The 20,208-nt window shown below is 46.3% G+C and overlaps 1 protein-coding gene across 6 annotated transcripts in view; it reads left to right on the top strand.

The window, feature by feature from the left end:
- Nucleotides 1–19,976, top strand: part of LOC139264565 (E3 ubiquitin-protein ligase HECW1-like) — a 751,381-nt gene extending 731,405 nt beyond the window's left edge. For all 6 annotated transcript variants that reach the window (XM_070881227.1, XM_070881228.1, XM_070881232.1 and 3 more), the window contains one exon: nt 19,292–19,976. In XM_070881227.1, coding sequence (XP_070737328.1) covers nt 19,292–19,403 — 112 coding nt within the window. In that variant the 3' untranslated portion in view covers nt 19,404–19,976. The remainder of the gene's footprint in view (nt 1–19,291) is intronic.
- Nucleotides 19,977–20,208: the final 232 nt, after the last annotated feature.

Raw genomic sequence — 20,208 nt, 5'->3', positions numbered from 1 at the left:
TAAAAAATCCTTTTCCAGAGGATGGTTAGGATGTTGAATTCTCTGACACAAATCATTGTTAAAGCAGTCTTTCAAAAGAGAAATTGATAGTTGCTTGAAAAAGAGGATTATTAAAAGGTATGGGGGTTGCACTTGGATAGATCATGTAGAGAGCCGGCAACTAAATTAGCTGAATTTTTAAAATTTTATTTGACATTTCCTGGCCCACCAATGAAGAGATAGAATCATAGAATGTTACAATCTCTTCAGGATTAGGGAGGATGGACTCTGGAATGCAGTATGCCATCCTATCGGGTCCACTAACATAACATTGAATCCAAGGCCAGTAGATGGATTTTCTGTGCAACCAGCAAAATAGACACAGGCATGGTAGAATATAGCTGCTGGTGGTATCATAAGCCCAACCTTTGATAATTCTCACTCTTAGTATCATGGGGCCCAAATTTCCCCATGAGTTGCGCCGTTTTTTTTGGTGTCACTTGATTTTTCTGGTGTATCTTTTTAGTTGCAAATATGGCCATTTAATTTGCGCCAGTGTAAGTGAGTTAGTTAGGATTTTTGTTAGGTCAGTTTTTTTTTCAAAAGGGGGCGTTTTCAGCCACTTACACCATTTATGCTAATTTGGCCAGAAAAAAGTTGTACTAAACTAACTTAGGGCAGCGTATGTGTCCACTTTTGTCCGCACAGAAAGACCTTACAACTAAGGAATCGGCGCAAGTAACTATATTTAAAGCACCACCGAGCACCAAACAAAGCACAAAAAGTAATAAGCAATTAATTAACAAATAAAATAGAAGGAATCCTACACCTAAAGCACCAAAACCAAAGTAATAAGTAATCAATAAATAACTCAAATAAAAAAAATAGAAAGAACCCTGCACCTAAAGCACCAAAATCAATCAGTAAATAACAAATAAAAAATAGAACTCCTACCTTAGGGAACACAGCGGGCCGCCGATGAGGGAGCCCATTCGGCCAGAGCTAGTGACAGCGTGCTTCGGCCCCTCCCACACGGCCTGCAGCACACATTTGCAGAAACGGCCTACCAGGAGCTACTGCACATGCGCGCAGACTCTAATGTGCATGTGCAGAGGTCCCGACACGGTTTTCAGCGCCGGGACCTAGCTCCGCCCCCCTCTCTTTGTTCCACACCAGCTCCACAGATGGCTCGAGACTCGGCCATGATCGCAAGGATTTTTTTTGCCGCTGCTTCTGATGTAAAATGTCGGCAGGGGGCTCGGAGGTGCGCCGAAAAAACCAGAGGGCCAAATTTGAGCCCATAGAATTATCCAGCACAGAAGGAAGCCATTCGGCCCTTTGTGCCTGTGCTGGCTTTTAGAAAGAGCGATCCAATTAGTCCCACACCCTTCCTCTTTCCCTGTAGCCTTGCAAATGTTACGTTTATATCCACATCCCATTTGAAAGTTACTATTAAATCCGTTTCCACTAGCCTTTCAGGCAGTACATTCAGATCATCATAACTCGCTGAGTAAAAATATTTCTCCTTATCTCCTGCCTGGCTTTTTTGGCAATTATCTTAAACCTGTGTCTCTGGTTACCAACCTTCCTGTTAGTGGAAACAGTTCCTCCATACCTACTCTATCATAACCCCTCTTCTACCAGCATTTCTGGTGACATTTGCGGGTTGTTTGCTACAGTGTGAATGAGATTTGCATCTGGAATTTTGGCAGGGGTCTTCCCAATTTCCGGCCATAGTAGCTGTTTCCGCTGCTTCTGCAGGGCTTCCACCGATATTCCGCTGAAGTTACGGCAGATGATGGGAAGAATCTGTGGGACTTCTACCACCATTTGTAAACTGAGCTAAATACTGGTATCCAAACAGAGTTTGCAAGCTTTATTACGCAGCAATGGTTGAGCAGATTCATGCAAATCTTTCTGAACAGAAATTGGGCCCAAGTTTCGGCCCGCACCTAAAATGGCGCAGCCCGGACCTGGACGGCCATTTTTCATGCCAGAAAGTGCTCCTAAAAAAAACTTACCTATTCTCCGGCTCCCTGCAGGTCCTCTGCAGCTGGGCGCGGCGCAGCATGAGCTGTGGGGGGCGGAGCCAGGTCCCTGCGCTGAAAACAGTGCCGGGACCTCTGCACATGCGCGCTATAGTGCATGTGCAGTAGCTCCAGGCGCCCAAAACTGTGGGGGGGGCCCGAAGCACGCAGCCCCTAGCCCTGGCCGAATGGCCTCGCTGGGGCTGTGTGGATAAGGCTCCTCCCACCCGACCAGACCCGACCCGACTCCCGCTCTCCCCCCCCCCCCACCTCGGCGACCCGACCTCTGCTCCCCCCCTCCCCCACCAGACCTCCGCGACTCTTTCCCCCACCCCCCCCCCCTCCGCGACTCTCCCCCCCCACCCCCCCCGGACCTCCGCGACCCCCTCCCCCCCCGAGACCCAACGGCACCTACCTGTAAATCCAGCCCGATGTCTTGGGCCCGGTGGTTCAGCCTCCTTCTCTCCCTTTCCCCCCCTCCTCTCTCCTTCCCTCCCTCCCTCCTCTCTCCTTCCCTCCCTCCCTCCTCTCTCCTTCCCTCCCTCCCTCCTCTCTCCTTCCCTCCCTCCCTCCTCTCTCCTTCCCTCCCTCCCTCCTCTCTCCTTCCATCCCTCCCTCCTCTCTCCTTCCATCCCTCCCTCCTCTCTCCTTCCCTCCCTCCCTTCTCTCTCCTTCCCTCCCTCCCTCCTATCTCCTTCTCTCCCTCCCTCCTCTCTCCTTTCCTCCCTCCCTCCTCTCCCCCTTCTCCCCTTCTCCCCCCCTTCTCCCCTTCTCCCCCCCTTCTCCCCTTCTCCCCCTTCTCCCCTTCTTCTACCCCCCCTCCTCCCCCCTCCCCTTCTCCTCCTCCCCCTCCCCTCGTCCTCCCCGCCAGCCCCCTCCTCCTACCCTCCCACCCCACCCCCCTCTTCCCCCCCCCCCACCCCCCTTCTCCCCCCCCACCCCGCTTCTCCCTCTCCCCTCGCTGTCAGAAACACAGATACTGACAGACAGAGAGTGAAAGACACACACACAGACAGACAGACAGAGAGATAGAGACACTGACAGAGGCACACTGGGGGGGCCGTCCCAGCACGCTGTTGGAGGACTCCCGGTGCTGCAGTCGGTAAGTAGAAAATGTTTTATTTATTGATTTCTTACATTTTTTTTTATTTTTTATTCATTTTTTTGATTGATTTATTGATGTATTTATCATTTATTATTGATGATGGCTCTTTATTTGTAAAACTGAAGTGTTTAATGTTTGTAAACTTCCCTTTAAACCCCCCATCCCCCCATTCCCTACACCTAATTTGTAACCTACGCCTGATTTTCTAAAGTGTAGACAAGGTTTTTTCGAACGTACAAAAATCTTCACTTACTCCATTCTAAGTTAGTTTGGAGTAAGTTTTCACTGCCTAAAATTTGAAAACAGGCATAAGTGGCTGTACACGTCCCCTTTTAAAAAAAAATTCTGTTCCAAAGTGAAACTGTTCTAACTGACTAGAACTGGAGCAAACTAAATGCCGAGAATTCAAATTTCTAAGATACTCCATTCTAAACCAGTTGCTCCAAAAAAACAGGAGCAACTCAGGCCGAAACTTGGCCTCATTGACTTGATCTTCCCAGTGCTGAACACGACACATTTCTCCACCGATAGATCTGTTCTGTCTATATCGTCATGTAGTGATTCAGTTGATGCTTAATTATCCAATGGTGGGTGGAAGGGTAACCGCTCAGCAGTGGGTGGTGTCATTACCAAAAACAGCAACATTACTTTTCCCTTTCTCAGGTTACGTCTTACTGCCCTGACAGGTGTTGCTTTACAGGTTCTGACTCATTTCTTTGGCTTGTACCTCATTCCTGTGGTTTGTGTCTCAATGTTGTGCCTTATGTCTCTCTTTCCTGGCATGTGGCTCTCTGTCCTGGCAACTGCTTCTGTTTTTCTCTCCCTGTTATGTTTTGAATAAAGAATCTGACCAGATACTGTAAGCTTAAAGTAATGTGTGACCGTAGTCCTTTATTACAGATCTCCAGAGTGCCTCACCTGCCTGTGAGGCCTCCTTATGTACAGGCGCTCCCAAGGGATTTTGGGATCCCTTGGGAGTTCAGGGGATGAGTCCTCTGTTGGCTAAACAAGGTATTTACAGGTTTACATATATAACACTCCCTGTTGTTGCTTATTTATTGATATGAGACTCACCGTCCTGGCTTCAGTCCCATTCTCCTGAGTAATAGGAAGGAGTATTGATTTTTTTTCATTCCTAGGATGTGGGTGTCGCTGGCAAGGCCAGCATTTATTGTCCATCCCTAATTGCCCTTGAGAAGGTGGTGGTGAGCTGCCTTCTTTAACCGCTGCAGTCCTTGTGGTGAAGGTTCTCCCACAGTGCTGTTAGGGAGGGAGTTTCAGGGTTTTGACCCGGCGATGATGAAGGAATAGCGATATATTTCCAAGTCAGGATAGTGTATGACTTGGAGGGGAATGTGGAGGTTGTGGTGTTCCCATGTGCCTGCTGAACCTGTACTTCCAGGTGGTAGAGGTCACGGGTTTAAGAGGTGCTGCCAAAGAAGCCTTGGTGTGAGTTGCTGCAGTGTAGATGGTACAGCCACGGTACATTGGTGATGGAAGGAGTGAATGTTGAAATTGGTGGATGGGGTGCCAATCAAGGGCGCTGCTTTGTCCTGGATGGTGTCGAGCTTCTTGAGTGTTGTTGGAGCCGCACTCATCCAGGCAAGTGGGGAGTATTCCATCACACTCCTGACTTGTGCCTTGTAGATGGTGGAAAGGCTTTGGGGAGTCAGGAGGTGAGACACACGCCACCGAATACCCAGCCTCTGACCTGCTCTTGTTGCCACTGTATTTATGTGGCTGGTCCAGTTACGTTTCCAGTTAATGGTGACTCCCAGGATGTTGATGGTGGGGGATTCGCTGATGGTAATGCTGTTGAATGTCAAGGGCCGGTGGATAGACTCTCGCTTGTTGGAGATAGTCATTGTCTGGCACTTGTGTGGCGCGAATGTTACTTGTCGCTTATCAGCCCAAGCCTGAATGTCATCCAGGTCTTGCTGCATGCGGGCATGGACTGGCTCATTATCTGAGGAGTTGCAAATGGCACTGTACACTGAGCTGTGATCAGCGAACATCCCCACTTCTGACCTTATAATGGAGGGAAGTCATTGATGAAGCAGCTGAAGATGGTTGGGCCTGAGGAACTCCTGCAGTGATGTCCTGGGGCTGTGATGATTGACCTCCAACCACCACAACCATGTTCCTTTGTGGTAGGTATGATTCCAGTCAGTGGAGAGTTTTCCCCCTGATTCCCATTGACTTCAGTTTTACTAGGGCTCCTTGGTGCCACACTCGGCCAAATGCTGCTTTGATGTCAAGGGCAGTCAATCCCACCTTACCTGTGGAATTAAGTTATTTTTCTATGTTTGGACCGAGACTGTAATGAGGTCTGGAGCTGAGTGGGCCTGGAGGAACTCAAACTGGGCATCGGTGAGCAGGTTATTGGTGAGTAAGTGCCACTTGATAGCATTGTTGATGACACCTTCCATCACTTTGCTGATTGTTGAAAGTCGACTGATGGGGTGTTAATTGGCTGGATTGGATTTGTCCTGCTTTTTGTGGACAGGACATACCTGGGCAGTTTTACACATTGTCGGGTAGATGTCAATGTTGTAGCTGTATTGGAAAAGTTTGGCTAGAAGTGCGGCTAATTCTGGAGCACAAGTCTTCAGCACAACAGCCGGGATGTTGTCAAGGCTCATAACCTTTGCTGTATACAATGCGCTCAGCCTTTTCTTGATATCACTTGGAGTGAATTGAATTGGCTGGAGACTGGCTTCTGTGATGGTGGAAACCTCAGGAGGAGGCTGATATGGATCATCCACTCGGCACTTCTGGCTGAAGATTGTTGTAAATGCTTCAGCCTTGTCTTTTGCACTTACGTGCTGGGCTCCGCTATCATTGAGGATGAGGATGTTCACGGACCCTCCTCCTCCCATTAGTTGTTTAATTATCCACCACCATTCATGACTGGATGTGGCAGGAATACAGAGCTTTAATCTGATCCATTGGTTGTGGGATCGCTTAGCCTTGTCTATAGCATGCTGCTTCTGCTTTTTAGTATGCATGTAGTCCTATGTTGCAGCTTCCCCATGTTAGCACCTCAGTTTTAGGTACACCTGGTGCTGCTCCTGGCATGCTCTTCTGCACTCTTCATTGAACCAGGGTTGATCCCCTGGCTTGATGATAGTGGTAGAGTGAGGGATATTCCGGGCCATGAGGCTACAGATTGTGGTGGAATACAATTCTGCTGCTGCGAATGGCCCACAACGCCTCATGAATGGCCAGTTTTGAGCTGCTAGATTTGTTCTGAATCTATCCCATTTAGTACGGTGGTATTGCCACACAACATGATGGATGGTGTCCTCAGTGTGAAGACAGGACTTCGTCTCCACAAGGACTGTGCGGTGGTCACTGCTACCAATACTGTCATGGAGATGCATCTGCGACAGTTAGATTGGTGAGGATAAGGTCAAGTAGGTTTTTTTCCTCATGTTGATTCTCTCACCACCTGCTGCAGGTTCAGTCTGGCAGCTGCGTTCTTCAGGGCTCGGTCAGTAGTGGTGCTACTGAGCCAGTCTTGATGATGGACATTGAAGTCCCCCACCCAGAGTACATTCTGTGCCCTTGCTACTCTGTGCTTCTTCCAAGTGGTGTTCAACATGGAGGAGTACTGATTCATCAGCTGAGGGAGGGCAGTAGGTGGTAATCAACAGGTGGTTTCCTTGCCCATGCTTGACTTGAAGCCATGAGACCTCATGGGGTCCAGAGTCAATGTTGAGGACTCCCAGGTCCACTCCTTCCCAACTGTATGCTCTCCTCTGATGGGTCTGTCCTGCCAGTGAGACAGGACATACCCAGGGATGGTGATGGAGGAGTCTGGGACATTGGCTGAAAGGTATGATTTTGTGAGTATGACTATGTTAGGCTGTTGCTTGACTAGTCTGTGGGACGGTTCTCCCAATTTTGCCACAAGTCCCCAGATGTTGGTGAGAAGACCTTTGCAGGGTCGACTGCACCGGGTGTGCCGTTGTCATGTCTGAAGCCGGTACCAAGGTTGATGCCGGGTTGTCCGTCCAGTTTTATTCTTATTATTGTTTTTCGTAGCGGTTGTGTATAACTGAGTAGCTTGCTAGGCCATTTCAGAGGGCAGTTAAGACTCAGTCACATTGCTGTGGGTCTGGAGTCATATATAGGCTGGCCCAGGTAAGGACGGCAGATTTCCTTCCTTAAAGGATATTAGTGAACCATCCGGTAGTTTCATGGTCACCATTATTGATGCTAGTTTTTATTCTAGATTTATTTAATTGAATTTAAATTCCCCAGCTGCCATGGTGGGATTTGAACTCATGTCTCTGGATCATTCATCCAGGCCTTTGGATTACTAGTCTAGTGAAGTTACCACAATGCCCTAATTGCAGCAACAGGTATCAGAGGAGAGTTTTTTCTACCTGATTATGGAGTTAGGAACATAGGAACAGGAGTAGGCCTTTCATGCCATCAACACTATCTACAATTTTGTTGGTCATGGCATCTTGAGCCATTTGGTTCCAATTCCTCAGAACTTTCCGTATCCCTCAATATTCTTATTTTCCAAGTAGCTATCTATTTCATTTTTAATCATTGTAATTAATTCTACATCGATGGCCTTCACAACTCTATGAATAAAAACATTCTGAATTTCCTTTTAACCAGTTTAGTTCTAATTCAAAGATTCCAACCCCATAATCTGGATCCTACTTCCAGAGAGAAAAGTAATTATTTATCCCATCAAATTCTCTTCCTGTTTTAAACATTTCAGTCGGATTACTCCTTTACCTCCTTATCTACAGGGAATATAACCCAAATCTACATATATGCTTGCTTAATTGTGCACATTAGGTGCTTGTCTATATAAAATAGTTGCTTCTGAACTTCTGTTCTCTGCTCTTGAGTACTAGAATTCTTAAAGGTGTGATTGACAATTGAGATGGCTTTGGAAGTGTGAATGTGTTTGGTTTCTTTGGGTCTTAATACATGATCTTTTTGCATTACTGGCTGCTGCTATTACCTGTCAAAGAAATACAAGGCTCATTCTGAAAGAAATGTTCTCCTGTAGCACTACGGCTGACAACAGCTGCTTCCTCGCCAGTGACCACAGTGCTTAGCTCGGACATTCCATTGGACTGCCAATGGCTATTATGGACTTGGAGGAGAAAGAGGAATTTAGACAGAGAAAAAAAGGCAGACACACATGTACTTCAGGATTCTGGCACACATTGAAACTCAGCCCAGGGCTTATGTATTCAAACCCAAGCACACCTACTTGGACATGTCAAAGAGAACTGTCTTAGCCTCCCTTGTGAATTGTAGTTGGCAGTCACCAAGTCATGCCATCTATTGGAGTCTAATCTACAGCAGCAATCTCAGATGGACAGTTGCTGAGAATGTCACCTGAGCCACTGGTTGCTTTCAAATCACCACTGGTGACATTTGCCACATTGGTCAGGATTGATTCACAAAGCAGTTGCCAGAAGATTTTTATCCCTTGCAGGAACATTCTTGTTAATAGATATAGTGCCTTTCATGACCTCAGGAGGTCCCAAAGCGCTTTACAGCCAATGAAGTAGTTTCTTGAAGTGCATTCACTGTGTTAATGTGGGAAATGCGGAAGCCAATTTGTACACAGCAAGCTCCCATAAACAGCAATGTTATAATGACTAGATAATTTGTTTTTAGTGATGTTGGTTGACGGATAAATATTGGCCAGTACACTGGGGATAATAGAAAGTAAGCAACAGCACCAAAGGGTGCAGCACGATTGCCAGATGGTAAGCTTCCCTGAATTGCAGGGACTTATTAATGGCACACACAAAGCTATCATAGCCCCAAAACATCCTTGTGCCTCATATAAATAGGAATGGGTTTTTTCCCATCAACATACAGGTGCTGTCTGACCACACAAACAGAATAATGTAGGTCATTGTTGCCTGGGCAACAGCTACAATATCTTCACAACAGTCCACTATTTCAAGGGAACATGCAGACTAGATGACTGGCTGCGAGGGGACCAGGGCTACCTCCTGGATATTAATGCCAGAGGCTGGAAGGAAAGGAAATGAGGCTCATGTCTCTACCTGAATCATGGTGGAATATATCATTGAAGCAAATTTTACTTTAAGGCTATGAGAATTATCAGAATCTGCTGTATCCAGCAAATTTTCTAATACAAAGAGAGACGACCTTTCAGCCAGGAGTCTAGGAGTATCATCATTCAGAGATGAGCAGGAAGGAGATGAGGAACCCAAAATGGATATGTCCAGCTAGAAAGACTGGTGTGTCAATTATTCTTTGATAGGACTTCCTCTTAAAATTTGTAGCCTTATCCAATGTTTCTGTTCATATACTAATTTCTAGAAATTCTTCCTATTTCCTAGTTTCCAGTCTTCTCTACCTGTGGTTTAATAGCCTCCTTTTCCATTGTGAAGGGAAACAAAATATTAATTTAGCAGGTGATAGTCAAGGATGATTAGAGGCTAATTGCTTTCAAAATTCAACTTCTAGATTTTTTTAAATAACAAACTCAAACTGGGTCTAGGAAAGAAACCCAAGCTGAAATTTTAAGCGAGGTGGCTAGAAAGCGGTCGGGAAATCCGGGAGAACGGGCTTCCAGCAGGCCCTGATGAATTTAATGGCAGGGCCTGATCAACATTTCAAAGCTCTGTTTCTCTCGCCCGCAGCCAGCCAGAGGGAGAGACTGGCTAGCTGCAAGTGGATAGGCCTGTGGCATTGCTGCAGAGAGAAGGGAGGGAGGGATAGGGGGGGTTGCGATGGGTAGGAGCATTGGTGGTCGGAGGAGCAGCAGGGCAGGGGGTGGTTTGGAGCTGGCGAAGCATCAGGAACTGGAGGAGCATTAGGAGCAGGGGGATAGTTGGGAGCCGGAGGAGCTTTAGGAGGTGGAGGAGCATTGGGGGGGGGGGGACTCGGGGGCCAGAGGAGCATCGGTGAGGGTGTGGATGGTCATAACTCAGAGCTGGAGAAGCATTGGGGGCCAGAGGAACATTGGGGTGGGTGGTTGGTCAGGACTAGGGAGCCGGAGGAGTATCGGGGCTGGAGGGAGGAGTCCGGGAAGGCGATCCGGAGCCGATGGGGGGATCGGAGGCTGTGGTGGGGGGTGGGGGGGGGGTTCTGATCATGCAGGGTGGGTGAAGCAGGGACACTGGATCCAGCAGGTAAATGTAGAGGCACTTACCTCCAGCAGTCCTCGCCTTACTTTAGCTGGCAGGCTCCCCAAAGCCTAGGAAACCCGACCAGCCACAGTTAAATTTGTAATGGTGGATCACCATGAGTCACACCAGCCTCATTACAATATTTAAATGTATGACCTGCCTCGTGGGAATGGGTTGGCTGCTGTTAAAACCGGATTATGGGTCAGGCTTCAGTTATTTAACACTTTAACCTCCCACCTAACCCCAACCCACCTGTTTAAATTCCCCCTTCTGTGTGTCTTTTGTCTCTCTCATCTCTCTCTCTCTCTCTCTCTCTCTCTGCTTCTCTCCATTTGTCTTATAAGTAACAGTAATTAGAGTTTTTACATTTTCTATCAACAAAACCAAGGTAACAATTAGAAGCTGGAGGTGGAAAATCCAGTGCTGTTGCCAGAAGGGCCAAGTCTGCCTTCTTGTGTCAGTATCAGTGTGGCTCACAGCAATGTCTGAGGCTTGTGCACCCAACATCCAAATTTAAAGATTCTTCAATTGAAGTATTACTAATTGTAATCCAGCAAAGGAGAGCCCAGCTTTTTAGGCTGTGGAAGGAGAAGGCCTTGGTATTAAGTACCACCTCCCCGCCCTCTCCACACCCCCTCTTCAAATATTGCCTTCTGAAACCAGGGTTGCATTCCATATGATGGTATGCAGAGTGCCTTCACTTTCTCCACTTTTTTTCTTGGAAGAGAAAACAGCCCACAATCAAAAACAAGGAAGTACCACTTCAGTGCCCCAAATTAAGATTCAGCCACTGTAGGGGAAGTAGGAGGCTATTGGTGGGGCATACAAGAGTAGGCACCAAGGGGCACCACAATGATCTTAAACAATAAAAAAGTTGGCAAATTTGTCGTGGGTGATAATGGCCCGGAATTTGAGGTCAGCAGTGAAGCAAAGGTGTTCGCTGCTGGTCCCGAAGTACGCTCCACACGAGGACCTCGCAATCCCTGTGTCGAGAAGTTTGGGTTTTCCGACCTTCCATTCAATTCCACGTACTGTAGTGGGGATTCTCTTGTTCAAGCTGCTGTGATGTCAACAGGCTGCCTAAGCAGCCAATCAAAAGGAAGAATTCCCACAGACAGTGAACAAGGAAGTGAGCAAGCTCTTAATTCTAACAGTAAAACATTTTTTTGAAAAGTTTCTTAATTTTAAAATGGACAAATTTTATATTGCACAAAATTAAGATTAGTTTTCCAGGCCCTTAACCTTTGTTAGCAGTCAATATGCTGTTAAAACCCCCATTACACCTAATCCCTTTGTATCTAACATTTAGTGGGGAATTTAACAGCGGAATTACTGTGGAAGAGCCAAAGTTTTCATTGGTTTCAGTGATTTATGAGGTTTCGGGAATTGCCGCCTCTGTGATGGGGCAGGGGGGCGTGGTGGGTGCTGGTGTGGGCTCACAGCGTAGCCAGTTTCGGAGCTGTCATCGACAGACTGCAACTTCGAGATTTCGCATGCGCCCGCAAAGCCTGGGCCATTGTTTTTTCACTGCTGAGATATGGGCAGTATCATTTCGAGCAAGGTGACAGAATGTCTGCACAAAACAGTAGCGGAATGATCTCCAAATGAAAGATTGTGGAGGAAAGTTCAATGTCAGCAAGCAACTGAGTTGAGTATGTTGCTAAAAGGGGATCATGATGGCAAGGCTCATTTGGCAGTGGGCTGAGATCAGCTGAGAGTCTCATATATGAGCTGTGCCCGCAGCTGTCTGGCAGCTGGGCTATTGCTTTGGGAAGTGCAGCCCTCTCAAGCATTGCAGGGGTGGGTGTGTCATGATGAAGTATTTGTGCCTGGATCTGCAGACAGGGAGGCAGGGGTACCAGTGGGCTTGGGGTTAGAGGTCACCTACAGTGCTTGTTCAGCCTGAAATCCCTGCATTGGTTATCTGATCTTTATATTTTTCCTTCTCAAAGCAAGTGAATGGGTGAAAGCCTGAGGGAAATCCCAATGGTTGTTAAGGCTCAGTCTGCAAGATTAAACCTAAAAAGAATTGTTTAAAAAAAAACTTTGTGTTACTTCAAAAAAAATGTACGGCACGGAAGCAGGACATTCGGCCCAACCAATTTGTTTCAGTGTTTAACCTCCAAGCGAGCAAATAGTTAATCATCTTCTGTGTAAGTATTTCTATGTAAAAAATCTTAATAAATTTTAAAACTTTCCTTCAGGCTTCTCTAGTTCCCGTCAGGCCTTCAGTGATGGAACCCAATACCAGCAGGTGGTCGGTTCCTCAGAGATATTCTTTTTGCTGCCAGCCACTCGATATAAGTGAAGAAAATTACTCGTTCCACAAAACTGCTTCTGCCATTATTTGTATGTGACGGGGCAAGGACACAGTGGCTTCAGCATCCCTTCCCCAGTGAAGGGGAAGGGTAATTACCTCTGCACTCCTGTCAGGCGGGGATTCGGCAATAGGCCTCCCTGGTTCATTTTCCTCTTGCTAACACTCCAGGTGGATTCCTGGAGGAAAATCCTCGCCTATTTCTTTCTCTGCCCCTCAGCATTCTGAAGTTTATAACATTTAATTCAAGCACCAACTAAAGCTAAGAAATCTCATGATTTTTCTCTCTCTCTATCACTCTCTCTTACACACACACACACAGCCTGTAGGTTTCAAAAACATTAAATATCAATGTTACATGCATAAAGCTATTTAAATTGGTCTACTAGTTTTTCTTCAAATAATTTTTCAAAACAACTAAATAGATTTTGATGATTAGCATTGGGCATCTCTTCCTCGTAGACTGGCGAATTGTACTCAAAGGGTTGACTGTGAATAGACAATGGCAAACATTTAAAGATCACATGGATGAACTTCAACAATTGTACATCCCTGTCTGGAGTAAAAATAAAATGAGAAAAGTGGCTCAACCGTGGCTAACAAGGGAAATTAGGGATAGTGTTAAATCCAAGGAAGAGGCATATAAATTGGCCAGAAAAAGCAGCAAACCTGAGGACTAAGAGAAATTTAGAATTCAGCAGAGGAGGACAAAGGGTTTAATTAGGAGGGGGAAAATAGAGTATGAGAGGAAGCTTGGAGGGAACATAAAAACTGACTGCAAAAGCTTCTATAGATATGTGAAGAGAAAAAGATTAGTGAAGACAAATGTAGGTCCCTTGCAGTCAGAATCAGGCGAATTTATAATGGGGAACAAAGAAATGGCAGACCAATTGAACAAATACTTTGGTTCTGTCTTCACGAAGGAAGACACAAATAACCTTCCAGAAATACTAGGGGACCGAGGGACTAGCGAGAAGGAGGAACTGAAAGGAATCCTTATTAGTCAGAAAATTTTAGGGAAATTGATGAGTGTGAAGGCTGATAATTTCCCAGGGCCTGATAGTCTGCATCCGAGAGTACTTAAGGAAGTGGCCCTAGCAATAGTGTATGCATTGGTGGTCATTTTCCAACATTCTATTGACTCTGGATCAGTTCCTATGGATTGGAGGGTAGCTAATGTAGCACCACTTTTTAAAAAAGGAGGGAGAGAGAAAACAGGAAATTATAGACTGGTTAGTCTGACATCGGTAGTGGGGAAAATGTTGGAATCAATTATTAAAGATGTAATAGCAGCACATTTGGAAAGCAGTGACAGGATCGGTCCAAGTCAGCATGGATTTATGAAAGGGAAATCATGCTTGACAAATCTTCTGGAATTTTTTGAGGATGTAACTAGTAGAATGGACAAGGGAGAACCAGTGGATGTAATGTATTTGGACTTTCAAAAGGCTTTTGACAAGGTCCCACACAAGAAATTGTTGTGCAAAATTAAAGCACATGGTATTGGGGGTAATGTATTGACGTGGATAGAGAACTGGTTGGCAGACAGGAAGCAAAGAGTAGGAATAAACGGGTACTTTTCAGAATGGCATGCAGTGACTAGTGGGGTACACAAGGTTCAGTGCTGGGACCCCAGCTATTTACAATATACATTAATGATTTAGACGAAGGAATTGAATGTAATATCTCCAAGTTTGCAGATGACACTAAGCTGGGTGGTAGTGTGAGCTGTGAGGAGGATGCTAAGAGGCTGCAGGGTGACTTGGATAGGTTAGGTGAGTGGGCAAATGCATGGCAGATGCAGTATAATGTAGATAAATGTGAGGCTATCCACTTTGGGGGCAAAAACAGGAAGGCAGGATATTATCTGAATGGCGACAGATTAGGAAAAGGAGAGGTGCAACACGATCTGGGTGTCATGGTACATCAGTCATTGAAAGTTGGTATGCAGGTACAGCAGGTGGTGAAGAAGGCAAATGGCATGTTGGCCTTCATAGCGAGAGGACTTGAGTATAGGAGCAGGGAGGTCTTATTGCAGTTGTACAGAGCCTTGGTGAGGCCACACCTTAAATACTGTGTACAGTTTTGGTCTCCTAATCTGAGGAAGCATATTCTTGCTATTGAGGGAGTGCAGCGAAGGTTCATCAGACTGATTCCCGGGATGGCAGGACTGACATATAAAGAAAGATTGGATCGACTAGGCTTATATTCACTGGAATTTAGATGAATGAGAGGGGATCTCATAGAAACATATAAAATTCTGACGGGATTGGGTAGGTTTGAAGCAGGAAGAATGTTCCCGATGTTGGGGAAGTCCAGAACCAGGGGTCACAGTCTAAGGATAAGGGATAAGCCATTTAGGACTGAGATGAGGAGAAACTTCTTCACTCAGAGAATTGTGAACCTGTGGAATTCTCTACCACCGAAAGTTGTTGAGGCCAGCTCGTTAGACATATTCAAAAGGGCATTAGATGTTGCCCTTACGGCTAAAGGAATCAAGGGGTATGGAAAGAAAGCAGGAATGGGGTACTGAAGTTGCATGATCAGCCATGATCATATTGAATGGTGATGCAGGCTCGAAGGGCCGAATGGCCTTCCCCTGCACCTATTTTCTATGTTTCTATGTTTCTATTTATACATGCTGCTCCTAGGCAATATCATTGAAAGACATGGGGGCATCTTCCACATGTATTCTGATGACAACCAGCTTTATCTCTCTACCCACTGTCTCAGCCCTTCCATTGCTCTATGTTGCTAGATTGCTTGTCTTATATTTAGTCTTGGATGAGCCGCAATTTTCTCTAGTTAAATATTGGGAAGACCAAAGGCATCAACTTCAGCCGCCACCACGAGCTCCATACGCTTTGCACCAATGTTCTTGTGTTTAAATTCCTTCATGGTCTCGCCCCTCCCTATTTCTTTTCCAGCTCGACAATCTGCGCCCACACCCAGAATTCTACGTTCCTCTAACTCTAACCTCTTGTGCATTTTCCCGTCCCTTTGCCTCACCATTGGCAGTTGTGCCTTTAGCCTTTTAGGCCTTAGGCTCTGGAATTTCCCTTCCTCCGTATTTCCATGGAGTCAAGATGCAAGTGGGTGGGAACTTACAGCTCCAGTCTGTTCAGCTCACCTTCATTCACAATAGCGATGCTGGCAAAGAGCAAATCTATTTGAAATTTATTGCAATTTTAAAATACTATTTTTTATTGACAGTTTGTTGGTTGTAGCCATATGGCCTTATTGGTTCTATTGCTGATAACAGCAGTGAAGGCCTAGCACTTCTTTGGCCTTAGCTTGCTGAAAATACATTTGAATAAATATTAAAAATCTATATTAGTAGACTAAAGGTTAAACATATGTTTGGACATTTACTTTAGGTGAAATAACACGTGCTTACATCCAAGTACTTGCTGTATGTTGTTTAAACTATTTAATTGGTCTAATGTTGAAAAGATGGGCCCAAGTTTCGGGCCGCGCCTAGAACGGCGCAGCCCCGACCTGGACGCCCGTTTTTCGCGCCACAAAGTGCGCCTAAAAAAAACTTCCAGATTCTCCAGCTCCCTGCTGGTCGTTTGCAGCTCGGCGCGGCGCAGCACGAACTGTAGGGGCGGAGCCAGGTCCCTGCGCTGAAAACAGTGCCGGGACCTCTGCACATGCACACTACAGTGGGCGCGCATGTGCAGTAGCTCCAGGCGCCCAAAACTCTGTGGGAGGGGCCCGAAGCACGCAGCCCCTAGCCCTGGCCGAATGGCCTCACTGGGGCTGCGTGGATAAGGCTGCCTCCCACGGCCAGCTCCTGCTTCCTCCGGACCGGACCCGACCCGACTTGACACCCGCTCCCACCCCACCTCCCCGACCGACCTCCACTCCCGACCTTCCCCCCCCTCCCCGACCGACCTCCGCTCCCGACCGATCTCTTCCCCCCACCCCCCGCCCCGACCAACCGACCCCCCCCTCCCCTCCGCCCAGACCCACACTCCTCCCGATCCGCGCTCCCGACCCCCCCCGGACCCCGGACCCAACTCCACCTACCTGTCAATCCGGTAAGTCTAAGCTCGAAGTCTTGGGCCCGGCCGGGCCCGGCCCGTTCAGCCTCCCTCTCCTTTCTTTCTCTCTCTCTCTCTCTCTCTCTCTACCTTCTCTCTCTCTCTCTCTCTCTCTTCCCCCCTTCTCTTCCCCCTTCCCCTCCCTCCCTTCTCTTCCCCCCCTCCCCTCCCTCCCTCCCTTCTCTCACCCCCCCCTTCCCTCCCTCCCTTCTCTCACCCCCCCTCCCCTCCCTCCCTTCTCTCACCCCCCCCTCCCCTCCCTCCCTTCTCTCACCCCCCTCCCCTCCCTCCCTTCTCTCACCCCCCCTCCCCTCCCTCCCTTCTCTCACCCCCTCCCTCCCTTCTCTTCCTCCCTCCCCTCCCTCCTCCTAACTCTCCTCCCCCCTGCCCTCCCTCCTTTCTCACCCCCCCTCCCCTCCCTCCCTTGTCACCCACCCACCCCCTCTCCCCCACTACACCTCCTCTCCCCCACTCCACCACCCTCCTCCCCCTCCCCCCCACCCCCTCCCCTCCACCCCTCCACCCCCTCCCCTCCACCCCTCACTGTCAGAAACACAGACACTGACAGACAGAGAGTGAGAGACACACACAGACAGACAGAGAGATAGAGACACTGACAGAGACACACTGGGGGGTGGGGGGGGGGGGCATCCCAGCATGCTGTTGGAGGGCTCCCGGTGCTGCAGTCGGTAAGTAGAAAATGTTTTATTTATTGATTTTAAAAAAAATGATTTCTTATTAATTTTTTTTTATTGATTTATTGGTTGATTTATTGATGTTTTTATCATTTATTATTGATGATGGCTCTTTATTTGTAAAACTGAAGTGTTTAATGTTTGTAAACTTCCCTTTAAACCCTCCTCCCCCCATTCCCTACGCCTGATTTGTAACCTACACCTGATTTTCTAAAGTGTAGACTAGGTTTTTTCAAGCGCACAAAAATCTTCACTTACTCCATTCTAAGTTAGTTTGGAGTAAGTTTTCATTGCCGAAACTTTGAAAACAGGCGTAAGTGGCCGAACACGCCCCCTTTTGAAAAAAAATTCTGTGAAACTGTTCTAACTGAGTAGAACTGGAGCAAACTAAATGCCGAGAATTTGAATTTCTAAGATACTCTGTTCTACACCAGTTGCTCCAAAAAATCAGGAGCAACTGAGGCCTAAACTTGGGCCCGTTAAATGGAGCACTGTTTATATCATTTACCTGAGGTCTCTTCAAGCTATCACTTATCCAATCAGAGTCCCACTCCTGAGGTTACATTTTCACTGATGCCACTGGGCAAAAACATAATACTAGCCCCCTAAAATAGTGGGGAAAACCTTGACACACTGTTCTTACCCCTGATCATACCAACACCAACTTTTCAAGGGGCGTCTTTATTGGCTGTAAACCACTTTGGGACGTCCTGAGGTTGTGAAATGCACTTTATAAATGCAAGGTCTTCTTTGATAATATGTGGAAATCCGTTGAGGACAGGATCACACTCAGTTATTATGCTCTCATGGTCAAGTGGCCCGTAGACAGTTTCTGGAGGCTCATACATGAAGAACGTTAACTTGAGTGGGTGCTCAGCAGATGTGAAACTAGACCCCAGCAAGAAATTAAAGCCTGAAGGAGTGGAAAAGCCAAGAGAAGAAAATTATCAGAAAATGAAGGAAGCAAATAAAATCAACAAAGAATTTGTAGATCAACTTCAAAACATATGGAACTTAATAATAAAACAAAAAGTGTTAAAATTCTATTCGTATTAAAATCTGTTTGAATCTGCCTTCAAATAAGAGGTCGCAAAAACCCAAAAGCCCCAAAATTCAGTCGGCTGAAAACCAGGTGGTTACACCATGATTGTTTCTGCCAGTGCCCTTCATCAGTGACCATGCTGGAGATAGCAGAGTCACAGTATCAGGGAACATTTTTTATATGGGGTTAGTGGGTGCCAGTGACAATACGGGTGGATCTCTGTGGCCATCTGCCGCATGTGGCTGTAAAACCCAGTGACTCCTGAGACACAATAATGCACCCCTCAGTGTAATGGGGTCAATCACAATAATAAAAAAAACTTGCTTTTCTTTGAGCTCCAGGCCACTCCCCTCATATGAATTCTCCAGTAAAAGCCATTTGTGGCCTGGTGGAAACTGGTACACCCCATCTCTCTCAAACAGCTTCCAGTAGTATGCTGAGTCCAAAAAAGCAGAGGAAGTGGGAGTTTAGGGAAATTCTTCCCCAGGTCCACCCCTAGGGCCATCCTCCACATTACTGTGCTTGTAAAAGGTGGGCATGGTTCTGCCCCTTACAAGGCTGAGCAGAAATCCCAGAATCAACAGGAACCTAGGACAACTCAGTCTTGCTGATTCCCAGTGAAACCCCTGAAAAAATGATTCCCCACAGTGTTTTCGGAGTAATAGTGGTGGGCAGAGGGGGAGGCTGGTGCAGGACCTGGCTATGCTGGGTCTCTGCCCCATTTGTTCCTGCACCTTGGGTTTTCTCAGCCAAATGGGATGGCACTGTTTGTTATACTTGGGTTAGTGCTTATGCCAATGTCATAACACTATGACAATACTAGGCTATTGGGAGAGTAGGAAGTGTACTTTTATTACTTCTAGCATGTATTACTGACTGATATGTAAGAATATGTTAATATTAATATTGTGTTTTTTTCTGTACTGTTTCAGGGCGCACACATGTTTCAATCGCTTGGACCTCCCACCATATCCATCATATTCTATGCTATATGAAAAGCTGCTCACAGCAGTGGAAGAAACCAGCACTTTTGGACTTGAGTGAAAGAAATGGTCACTTCTCATGAGGAGTTGCAATACTGCAGTGAACAAGGGGCATCCTTGTCTATACAACATGAGAAGCACAAAATGTGCATGTGCAAAGACGATGCCTCCTATGTAAAGTATTATGGACAGCACTTCCTGATTTCTGAATTGACCAAGGAAGGAAGAAAGAAAAACATTGATGTTGAACCATTGTAACTATTTCCTGCTTGGTTTCATTTTTTTTTATTTTTGTAAATAAACATTTCTCCCAAATGAATGGACTATAGACAATCTCATGCAATTAAAGCCATCTTTTTCTTGGCAGGGCCACTTAATGTTAAAGGCAACTAATGTAACCTCATTAGCACATCTTCACAAATTAATGTGTAAGAGCCATGGATTGTATTTGGATTCAATTGCAAATTCACAAAGAGGATCTACCTTTGATTTGTGAAATATTTTATGGAATTTCACTGTCAGACAAGTACATATTAATTAGCTGATTGGCTGGTTTGAAAGTCACATGATACTCAGGCTGCACTTCCTGTACAATCATGCTGCTGTATAAGAATGTCAATAAAACTAATTTGTTATGCCACAATATTTATGGTCTTCTCGTTAGGCAGTCCCTCCTCAAATTGTTCTAATCAGTTGCCAGTGCAATGGCTATTATCAATGTCAGGTACAGACAGACAAGGATGAAGTTGGGTCATTGCAGACCTCACTAGAAAATTATTGCTTTAAAAACTATAATGGGAATTAAGATACATATTATCAAAAACTGTTTTGTTCTTTGTATTATTGGCTTTACTGAAAGAGTTGCT

Source organism: Pristiophorus japonicus, chromosome 5 (genome assembly GCF_044704955.1).
Source record: "Pristiophorus japonicus isolate sPriJap1 chromosome 5, sPriJap1.hap1, whole genome shotgun sequence".
Lineage (NCBI taxonomy): Eukaryota > Metazoa > Chordata > Chondrichthyes > Pristiophoridae > Pristiophorus > Pristiophorus japonicus.
The sequence above is the reverse complement of the archived record's forward strand: the minus strand, read 5'-3'. Positions and strand labels throughout refer to the sequence as shown.